Genomic DNA, 11,219 nt, shown 5'->3' with positions numbered 1-11,219 from the left:
CTACCAATAGAAGCAAAGCGTTGAAGCGGCTCTGAAACCAAGGTGGAGTAGAGGTTTATTATAGCAGTGATTTCAAGCTGATTATAGAGATTTAATTCAACTGTATCATCTTACCATGACACCACGAGGAAGGAGATGCTACAGACAGACCTGCCAGGAGTGTTTTGACAGTGAATAGGTGCTGGTATACTGGGGCGGAGGTGAGGAGCAAAAACAGAGCACCGTGGGATGGGGTGAACAATCGTCTAATTTGGGCCTTTTTCAGCTACTGTAGTAAATTTTGTCTATATTGTCAAACTTGTAAAAGTTTGATTTAAAGGGATTGCGTAGCTTCTACAGTAGTAGCACTATATCCACTTGAATAGCTCTGCTCTTGAGAATGAGGTTATCACACTGCAAAATGATACTGAAATGATATCCAGTGCAACAACTCAACTGGCATGAAGTTCTGGAACCTACTCCCGGTATCCCACCTGTGGTGTGATGCGTTGTCGCAATACCAACAGAAGCAAAGCGTTGAAGCGGCTCTGAAACCAAGGTGGAGTAGAGGTTTATTATAACAGTGATTACAAGCTGATTATAGAGATTTAATTCAACTGTATCATCTTACCATGACACCACGAGGAAGGAGATGCTACAGACAGACCTGCCAGGAGTGTTTTGACAGTGAATAGGTGCTGGTATACTGGGGCGGAGGTGAGGAGCAAAAACAGAGCACCGTGGGATGGGGTGAACAATCGTCTAATTTGGGCCTTTTTCAGCTACTGTAGTAAATTTTGTCTATATTGTCAAACTTGTAAAAGTTTGATTTAAAGGGCCAGGATGCTTTTTAATGAGGCTTGGCCCCCTCTTGCCCCAGCGTAGTGCTGGCCCTGCAGTTCTTTTTGGCCTGAACTCAAAGCATCGTGTCAGGATGAAAACAGGCATTGCTCATCACCAGGCCAACCCCAGCCCTACTGTGAACTTTTTCTGTGGCAGGAACTGGGGGATTAGTCCACATAGACAGTAAGATGACAGCAGCTAAAAATGGGTGCGCCAAACTTGTCTGCAGGCTTTGATTGCAGGTAAAAGTTCTTCAATAAAATGTCAAACCAAATATTACTTTCATGTGGCACTGCACATGGCTTCATACAGTTTGGCAGTTGCATTTGCAATTCTGACTGAATGCTGGGTTTCTGCTAGGTTTCCTAATGCAAAAATACCCTGTAGCATTTAAACTGTAAATACAACTGTATTTACACTTTTATCCAAAGCAACAGGCATCCTCTGGTCCACACACAGAGGAATTTTGTATAGATTTGCAAAGAACAAAAGCTGTGTCTTTCCCCACCTGTAGCCCACCATCAGCCTGCTTGTATAACTTTGGAAAAAGATCTATAGTCAATGAACTAACTACACAAAATATAGAAGCTGTGCCTTTTGCTATGGGTGGGGCTGGGAAGACAGATGCTCAGGTCTGTAACATGAATAACGTTATTTGTCGAACACAACATTTCGTAATATAGCAGATGATAAAATAAAATCTTACTTATGAAATGTTATGTATTCGTTCGTTCGTTCGCTCGTCATTACAGTGCCGCATCTTCGCTTTCCACCAGAGAAGCGTGGTTGAACGAGCTTGGAAGCGGCGGTATTGACGAATGCTGAGAGGCTGAACGTTTCTATCTACGCTTCGTGGACAGACCAAATGCCGCGTTACTCCAGTCCTGTCGGGGGCGCAGTAACCAACTTTATCTGGAACATTCCAAAATTCAGCGAAGAAGAATTGGTGATCATCCGTCTGTGTTTTGAAACCAGACTGTGAGTTTCACTGTATGTCACTATTCTATAATAATCTTCTAATGGCAAGTAAAGGCAGAATGTTTGCGGTGTCTGCCGCCTGTCGTATTTTGATCATGTTTTCATGTTACAAATTCAGTTCGCTATCTTAGCTTAGCTTGCCCTCAGCTGTGTTCTGTGATGCGAGGCGCGTCGTGTCAACTACATCTTGCAGGACGTAGCGTATTTATTCCGACGCTTATATCCAGCATTTGAAGAGTTAGGGGTTTTAGCTTTTTAACATGCTCGTTTTGAAACACGACTTCCTGGTTTAGATGCAGTTCGACGTCATCAAGCGCTGAACATTTAAAAGCATTTTTTTTTTTTATGCTCGACCCTGAAACTTAATAAACGTTAGGATTAAATTTTATAATAAACGTGTGTACAATTGAATGTGCAGGCGAGAGACAGTGCAAAGGGCTCCCAGCACAGCGACCAGGGTCCATGTAGTCATTATATTTTTCACGACGTTCTTTTGATCACAGCGACGTCGGCATTATGTTTCATCGCGTGGAAACGTAGCTCATTAGGCACCATGAACTAGCTGGCTGGTTACTACATCCACACTACCGACAGTTGCTATTCGTCTCTGCCGAAAAGAGTAGCAGCAGGAAGCTGGAAGTAAAAGCACCTTGTTTCACTGGCCTCCCTTATATTTGCCGCGAGTGTGTGCCGAATACAAAAGTTATAATGACTTGATTATGCTGAGGCGGCCACTGCCTTGTCTGAGCTGATTACTGGGAGACCATATTTGGTCATGGGATGCATAGTTTTTTTTTTTTTACCAGGTTCCGTTTGTGTGTGTTGTGATTGCTCCTAAATTAAAAGCATGGACGCAAAATGCTGCTGGCGTGTCTGGCCTTGTAATGGAAGAATCCCCGTGGGTGGTAGTAGCCTAGTGGGTAACACACTCACCTATGAACCAGAAGACCCGGGTTCGAATCCCACTTACTACCATTGTGTCCCTGAGCAAGACACTTAACCCTAAATTGCTCCAGGGAGACTGTCCCTGTAACTACTGATTGTAAGTCGCTCTGGATAAGGGCGTCTGATAAATGCTGTAAATGTTTTATAATGAAAGGGTTCAGCCAAACCCAAAAGAATTGTGTTAGTTTATGAACTTTCCTTTCTGTGTGCTTATAGTGAGCCTGCATGAGCGGCCATGAGCATCCCAGACTACATGCAGTGTGCTGAAGACCATCAGTCAGTTCTGGTGGTGGTCCAGCCAGTGGGCATTGTCCCTGAGGACCAGTTCTTCCGCATCTATAAACGCATCTCCAGCGTCTGCCAGCAGAGCATCCGCAGCTCCCAGCGCCTGCTCTACATCCGCTATCGGCACCACTACCCTCCCGAAAACAACGAATGGGGTGACTTCCAGACCCACCGCAAAGTGGTGGGGCTCATTGCCATCACCACCTGCGCTTCAGCCAAGGAGTGGCCACAGACGTCAGAGCGCTTCCATGGGCAGAAGGAGGTGTTCGGGTCCACGCTGTACGACTCGCGCTTGCTGGTGTTCGGCCTTCAGGGGGAGATCGCAGAACAGCATCGCACCGACGTGGCCTTCTACCCCGACTGCGACAGCTGTCCCGATCTGGAGAGGAGGGTGGAGGACTTTGTGGAGTCCATCTTCATCGTGCTGGAATCCAAGCGCCTTGACCGGACCACTGATAAATCTGGAGATAAGATCCCATTGCTGTGTGTTCCGTTTGAGAAGAAGGATTTTGTGGGATTAGATACAGACAGCAGGTGAGTTTCTTGGCTTTTTATTCAGTGTAGGAATAACATCCAACACTGTTTTTTAGAACGTTATCCTACTGATGTAGACCACTATATCATGGCTTGACTTTAAATTGTAGAAACAAAAAAAATATTGTTACTGAACAACTGTTTGCAAGTCTGCAAGATTTAAATTGTGCAATTTGTAAACTAAATTCATGAAACTTGGGCAAAATGCTTATAATACCCTGGCCTGATGTTTGTATTAATTAAAGGGGTTATATATTGAACTATTGTACTGTGACCATTTGAAGATTGCTAATATTGCCATATAGAACTATAACACTATGCCTATTTAACACTTCTATGCAGCATTTTTACTCTTTGTTGTTTACATAATGCATCTTTACACCTGTCACGTGATACATAACCAACTATAGGTTAATCAGAAAAACTATATATAATTTGCAAGGCCCTAGGAACCCTAGGCCCTGAAATATTTTATTATCATGAAAATGGATTAATAACATTTATACGGTGGCAAGAAAAGTATGTGAAACCTTTCGAAATTTTATGTATTTCGGCATTAATTTGACACAAAATGTATTGGGTACTGACAAAAATATGATCTTTTATGTCTTCATTGAAAACAACCATAAACAACTCATATTGCTTTAGTGCTTGGCAGGAGGAATCTTGGACCATTCTTCCTGACAGAACTGCTGTCTGTAGTACTCTGTGCATGGCTCATGTGCACGGCTCGCTTCCTGACATCACATAGTGTCTCTGTTGGTTTGAGTTCTGGTCTTTCTGAAGCCATTCTGTTGTGGACTTGCTTTGATGTTTTGGGTCATTGTCCTGTTGCGTCACCCTGCAGAGTTCTACAGAGTTTCAGCTGACGTAGATACACTCTACATAGATACACTCTATTGTGCAGAATTTTTAATACTTCCCCTTGAATAATCTTCCCTTCAGGTTCTGATGCAGCAAAGCAGGTGCTTCCTCCACCATACTTTTTTTTTACAGCTTTATATAAAGGGTTGCAAAGTAACCAATTAGCTTTTGTGAGATAATTAATTCAAGGGTTCCCATACTTTTCCCTTGACTTTGAAGATTAGATCACTTTTATAACACATTACTGCACAAAACCATGGACTTCAAAAAGGTTCCCATATATTTCTTGCCACAGTACTCCAATTTTCCAGGTTCTGTGTCATTTTTTTTAAATGAATCCGTTCTGGCCTTGGACCAGCATTGTTTTTTCTCTCCTGTCTCATGATTCTCTACTTTGTGTTTTTTTTTCTATTTTTCCTCCTTGGTTTGCCTTGGTTTATTTGTCTTTCTTCTTTTCTTTCATACTGTCCTGTGAGTTTGTTATTGGGTGTGAAAAGGTGAGCCGTTGGTCCTGAATGTCACTTTAGTTTCATTCCACTCTTCCCACCTGCTTCAGGCCCTTGCCTCATCCCTTCTTCTTACTCCTCCTCTTCCTTCAGCTATAGTTTAAGAACTCCACAGCCACTCTCATCCTGCTTATTCCTGATTTGTGATCTACATTGAGTTATAACTGTTGATTAAGAGCTATTGTATGATTGAGAAGGTCTAATCACACAGTATTATGTGTCTAATGTTTTAAGCTGAATGCCACAGTAAATACAGTTATTTTAATGCAATATTTTATTTGCAATGCACAGACAGGGGTTCAATCTTTAGCAAGATAACGAATGATATGGATTGACTGAAGACAATGCAAAGGGCATCAGAGAACACAGAACTCATCAAACTGTAGCCACCAATGTTCAGTCTGTACTGTTGGAGGATGTGTGATCCAGAGATGGCTCTAGTTGCAGAATCTAAACAGAGGTTTGAGAAAATGAAATGCAACAAATGTTTTTCAGTGACCAGAAGAGCAAGGTTTCAAAAAAAAAAATCTAAACAACCTGCTTGAGACTGAACTAGAGTCCATATAGCATATGATTCATATGTGTTTCTGTCAATGGCTGACAATCAGAAAACGAAAACAACATAAAGAGACTAATAAGTTGAAAGATAAGAAATAAAGAGCTGCTCAGGTAGACAGATAAAAGAAGGTAGATAAATAAAAGGAAGAAGAATGGCTGCAGCAAGTCATGGTAGAAAGTAAGAGAAAGTAGATTTTGTTTTTGCAATTGATCCAGAAATGTTGATTGGTCATTAACTCATGGGGAGGGGCTTTTGGCCATCGGTGCTTACAGTTTAACAGGCTCTGGTGCTGTCTGTGGAGATTGCGTCTTCTGTGCACTCAGAGCCTGTTAAGCTGTAAGTGCTAATGGGTGTAGTAACTGTAGTAACTGGAGTATATCTCAACTAAAGTTAAGTGGGTGGTAGTAGCCTAGTGGGTAAAACACAAAAATATAACCCGCATATTGTTCTGTTACACACAAAACAAGTATCGAAAATTAACCAAAACTGTGGCCCAAAAACTGAGGTATGGATCATACTTTGGGATACCTGTACTGTTGCACCAAGAAGTAGAACTATGAATATTAACCCTGAACATACTAAGTAACTAAAGAAAATTAAGCACAAAGAAAGTAAAGAATGAACTGGTAGACTTTTATTTTTTATATAAATTGCTTTTGTTTGAAGTATTACGTGAAACGTGTCTGTGGGAAGAGTTGGTGTTTGAAGCTGGCAGAGAGATTGAGAGCCCGTAGGCCTGTTCCGAGGCCTGGGGAGGTGCTATTATTAGGTATAGAAAACATGGATTTCATATGAACGTTCATGGAGAACACCCCACTGGCTGAGCATCGCATCCATTCCTGAACCCATGAATTGAACAGTATGGCATCCATGCGCTATGCTGTCCATCATGCACTGGCCACTTTTTAATATTTACCCAGTAGTTACTTAAATTAAGTTTTATGTACCTTATTTGACCCTTGACCTCCCCAGGCTCTAATGGCTCTATACAGCTTTCCAGAAGTCTTCCCAGTTGCTGCCTTCACCACTTTCCTATCCTTTTTATCATCTGGTCTCTGTTGAACACCGCTTTAGAGATTAAAGCCTCTTCTTGTACGGTCCCTGCTTCCCTTGTAGCTTCGCTTTAAACTGATCCCATTGCTTCCCCAGAGCATTTTGTTCTGCCGGTTTTTATCAGGTAAGACGTGCATTCTTTTGAATTAGACACCATTGCTGGATACAGATTTATAAAGGTTTCCAATGTCACCCGTGATTAAATTTAAAACCATTCATTGATGCAGGTATGATGACAGCCATGCCCTCTTCCTCTTGTCCTCTTCCTCAGGCACTATAAAAAGAGATGCCAGGGCCGCATGAGGAAGCATGTTGGGGACCTGTGTTTGCAGGCAGGCATGCTGCAGGATGCCCTGGTGCATTACCACATGGCTGTGGAGCTGCTGCGCTCCGTTAATGACTTCCTGTGGCTGGGAGGTGAGAGGCACAAGTCAAACCTGTTTGGGCCGTCTTTTACGTTTGAAAACTCATAACCCTGAAGCTGAATGATCTGTGATCAGGAAAATGGATATAAAAGTAGAATATAAAACATTGTACTTGATGTCACATTTGTTGTTCATATAATAAACTGCTTCAATTTCAGAGCAGTCCATTAGTTCCCACAACCCCAGCCTCCCCAACTCCCCCTTTAAAACTTATTTTGCCTTCTGGGTGACAGAAATAACACTCAAGCGAATGCACCATGAAAATATTCTAAACCTTACACATTAGAATGCCAGGATTGAACTCTTTAGGATATAAAGATTTAAAAGTTTAATATAAGGATACAGGGCTTTCTGCTTAAAAATGCTATTCCTTTACCATAACTTTTATTGTTGTGGACCTTTATGTTGCTTATACATCACCTTTGATCACATGATTATACTCACCTACTGTTTTATGACCTTGATTTTGATCCTGGTTATTGGTACACACATACAGTTTTTACATAAAGCGAAGTATACTTATAATGCCATAGTGCCAAATTATTACTCGCATAAAGAGGCTACAATTAAGATGCACAGAGCGTAGACGCACACAGTAGCGTACAGAGTACTACACAAACTAAAACACAAAAAAAAAAAAATGAAATTCGAGAAGTTCACAAAAAGCAAAACAACAAACTAGAGCATTTGATGACTGTAGGTTTAAATAAATATACAATAATGTGGTGTTTCTGTCATCAGCTGCCCTGGAAGGTCTGTGTTCAGCTTCTGTGATATTCCATTACCCTGGGGGAACAGCAGGGAAGAGGGCGGCCCGCAAACCAAGCATCTCTCAAGCAGCAGATTCAGGGAAAAGACACCGGCCCGGTGAGTAGGGGTGTGGTCTGGGTTTAATCTCATCTTTAACCTCTTGACAGACCTGAATTGCTGATCTGAAACTTTCCATCTTCATCATGGCTAGAGTAACTGCCATTTGCTATTGGCTGGTTCAGTCACCCAGAGCCTTACTCTTGCTTCCATGTTTGACTTTATTTGTGCAGTGGTGTGCTTGTTTATTTCTGCAATTGAATGAAAAAAAAAGAGGGTGTAAGTGCAAACGCAAAACCATTTGTTTGTGACCAATGATTCTTCTAAATGACCCAATTAAGATGGGCTTAGTTTTACACAGTTGTGCGGCCAGAACACCAGCTGCCAGTGTGCACTGGGTAAATCTGGAATTATGATTATTATTTTTCTCAGAATAATAGTCTCAGTCTCAGTCTCTCAGTCTCAGAATTACTCAATATATATTATGTTGCTATCATTACAACAAAGTACCAGAAAAGTTGGGACGTTCCTTAAATTTTAATAAATTGAAAAGTAAAAGTCTTTCAAATCACATAAACCAATATTTTATTCACAACCAAACACAAATAACATAACAAATGTTAAAACTGGGAACTTGTACACCTTTATCCACTAAATGAGCCCATTTCCAATTTGATGCTATGGGCACCCATGGCTGAAAAGGCAAAGAAGATTCACTTGGGAGAACATCTAGTAACTAATTACATTAATTAATATCAGGTCTGTAAAGATATAAAAGAAATGTCTTAGTGAGGCAGAGTGTCTTAGAAGTAATGATGGCGAGAGGTTCTGCGATCTGTGAAAGAATGCATGAAAAGATTGTTTTTAAAACGTGAAATTGTGAAGCCTTGCAAATCTATTAATCTACATTGCATAACATCATCAAAAGCTTCAGAGAAACTGGAGATGTCTCTGTGTGTAAAGGACAAGGCCTTTATTTTATGCCAGGGGGAAGTGTTCTATGGTCAGTTGAGTTCAGAATATAACTTTCTTGCTTGGTAATCATGGACTCAGTGAGACCTTCCAGGATTTTTTCAGAATCTCCTATGGTATGGCGATGCATAAGTGCATATGGTATGGACAGCTTGCATGTTTTGGGAGGAACTATGAATGCTGCAGCAACTCCATTCTCCCCTCCAGACGACATCTATTTCAAGGAAGACTTTGTGTATTTCCCCAGGACCACATTACAACAGCATGGCTTCATTAGAGAGGAGTCCAAGTGCTGAACTGGCTAGCCTGCAGTCCAGTCCATATAGAGCACATTAGTACAAATGGAAAGTGAAGGGATTGTAATTATGAAACTGCAGTACAGCACAGTGCACACAACGTAACATGTCCTCTGCATTTAATCCAGCCATGAAAGGCACCCGGGGAACAGTGTGTTAGGGATGGTACTTTACTCAGTGGCACCTTGACTGTTCCAACAACCGTAGGTCTATGGGTCCATTTCCTTACTCACTAGGCCACCACTGCCATGGGTGCTAGAAACCTATATCAGGCAAGAATGGGACCAAAACATGAAAAACCCAGAAATTAAGTCTAATCAAACTTGATGCCCAGATTGTCTTTAAATGATTTTGATAAGAAGAGGAGATGCTACACCATAGTAAACATGAGCCTGTAAGATTTTTTTAAATTTAAACATTTGTAATGTTATCTGTGTTGTGAATAAAATATTGGCTAATGTGATTTTTGGTGTTTGTTTAATTCAAATTTAAAGGTTCCATTATATTTGTTTGCTTTTATATCGGTCTTGTTGGTCCCCTAATACTGTATCTGAAGTCTCTTTCCGATATTCAGCCTTGGTGCAGAATTACAGCCACTTTGATCCAGTCACACAGTGGGATTTTCCCAAGACTCTCTGTTTCAGTGTCTGTAGCTTTAGATGCTAATGAGGAGGAGAAAGGCAGAATGAGGAGGAGAATGGCCAATAGAAGTGAGCAGGCATTCGGGGAAATGACATCATCAACACCATTCACCAGCCACAATGTTTGGTGCAGACAGGAAGTTGTGTCTGTGTTTTTCCAGAAAAAATGTGAACCCACTGGTTCTTTAAAGTCTCGTGTAACGGAACTAAAAAAATACATTTGTGCTCATTTTGACATCCAATCACCAAACAACTGCAATGGTTCACACGTTTTGAAGCCATGACGGTCGGTAGAGTTAATTTTTTTGGGGATGGATGGGAAGTTCTCTGGGCAGAAAAAACATGAGAAACGGGAGGTAATTTTTTTCCTTATGACTACATAAGGGGGCAATTCCGTATTTGACCATCTGAGCTGCCGCTCTCTGAACGGTGACCAAATATCACAATTTCTAGCCACTACGGGCAACAGACAGACTAGGGGAACTCATAATAATGTTAAATAATCTCATTATAGGAAACCTTTTAAGAATGTCCATCTTTTTCTTTTACATCATGAAAGACAGGCAGTTGTCCAGAAAAGCTTCATGATGGCCATGTTCACCACCAAGTGACGGTGAAGGAAATATCTCATTCAAATATTGTGATATTTTCCACAGCTCATATACGAAATGTACTCTTCTTACTAATGCATATTTGTTCTTTTATTCTGTGATTTTGATTATCTATATTTTTTTGTGAGTGTGGCATCTGCTTTATGCTGTTGAGCTTGCATTGATAAACCTTGCAGTCCAATGCAGTCTGACCTAAAAGTGCTGGCAAAATATTGAGGTGATCAATAATAATAGTAATAGTAACAACAATAATATTACTAATGATGAATTCAACTGAGCACACACAATAATTTCTACCTGAAGTTCAGTTGAAAAGCCTTGGTGGCAGCTCTGACAGGTCTGGCACTTTTAGTTCCTCTCTGTCTGTGCTTTGTATCCAGGAGTCAATGTTCCTTCTCTCTCTCCCTCCACCTGTAGGTGCTCAGGAGCTTCTCATTGACCCAGGTAGGGCATCAACCTGGCTTGTTGTAGTGCTAGATGGATTTCTTCTGCCTCTTAGCTTGTGTTACGCCCTTCTGCGTTTGTCATCCCAAGCCCTGGCCCGGCCATGTGTCTGTGTGACAATGACTTTTGTTATTTTTCTGTCTTCCATTTAAATCACTTTTACTTTTGATTGTACAGATTGCACAAGGAAGAATGAAATTAATCTTTCCTTTGATCAAGCTGTTTTCTTCTAAATGGTTTCTTGCCTGCTTCTGTGGAGTTAATCAGCTGGTGTTTGTGATTGTTAAAGTCGGTTAAGTGTGGAAATGAAGTGTTTTGTCATGCATGCGACTGCCAGTAGATGGCGGTATTGTGTCTGAAATGGAACAATTCCTGTGGAGTTTTATTCCAAATCCTCCTTTCCTGACACATTTGTGTTTTTTCATGTCTTTGACTATGATGTGAAATGAGGACAATGTTTATGCTTAGCAAACAATG

At 41.1% G+C, this 11,219-nt stretch overlaps 1 protein-coding gene and 1 long non-coding RNA gene across 10 annotated transcripts in view; one reads left to right on the top strand and one right to left on the bottom strand.

The window, feature by feature from the left end:
- Positions 1 to 187: 187 nt before the first annotated feature.
- Positions 188 to 1,618, bottom strand: LOC114770243 (uncharacterized). The gene is made up of 3 exons (XR_003743328.1): positions 1,529 to 1,618; positions 611 to 646; positions 188 to 527 (listed from the first exon to the last, which is right to left on the bottom strand). It is a non-coding gene; the product is annotated as an uncharacterized LOC114770243 (long non-coding RNA).
- Positions 1,619 to 1,720: 102 nt separating this feature from the next.
- trappc9 (trafficking protein particle complex subunit 9) overlaps positions 1,721 to 11,219 on the top strand; it is a 154,153-nt gene continuing 144,654 nt past the window's right edge. For 3 of the 9 annotated variants that reach the window (XR_003743327.1, XM_028963922.1, XM_028963917.1), the window contains exons 1-6: positions 1,721 to 1,800; positions 2,962 to 3,564; positions 4,896 to 4,925; positions 6,818 to 6,963; positions 7,713 to 7,838; positions 10,716 to 10,742. Coding sequence is in view for 8 of the 9 variants with exons in the window: in XM_028963922.1 (XP_028819755.1) it covers positions 2,981 to 3,564; positions 4,896 to 4,925; positions 6,818 to 6,963; positions 7,713 to 7,838; positions 10,716 to 10,742 (913 nt within the window). In the remaining variant the exon portion in view is untranslated. Of the gene's footprint in view, positions 1,813 to 2,961; positions 3,565 to 4,895; positions 4,926 to 6,817; positions 6,964 to 7,712; positions 7,839 to 10,715; positions 10,743 to 11,219 lie in introns of all 9 variants that reach the window. The other 6 variants (XM_028963920.1, XM_028963923.1, XM_028963924.1 and 3 more) reach the window with 4 other exon arrangements.

This window comes from Denticeps clupeoides, chromosome 20 (genome assembly GCF_900700375.1).
Source record: "Denticeps clupeoides chromosome 20, fDenClu1.1, whole genome shotgun sequence".
Classification (NCBI taxonomy): domain Eukaryota; kingdom Metazoa; phylum Chordata; class Actinopteri; order Clupeiformes; family Denticipitidae; genus Denticeps; species Denticeps clupeoides.
This window is presented reverse-complemented; position numbering and strand designations above follow the sequence as displayed.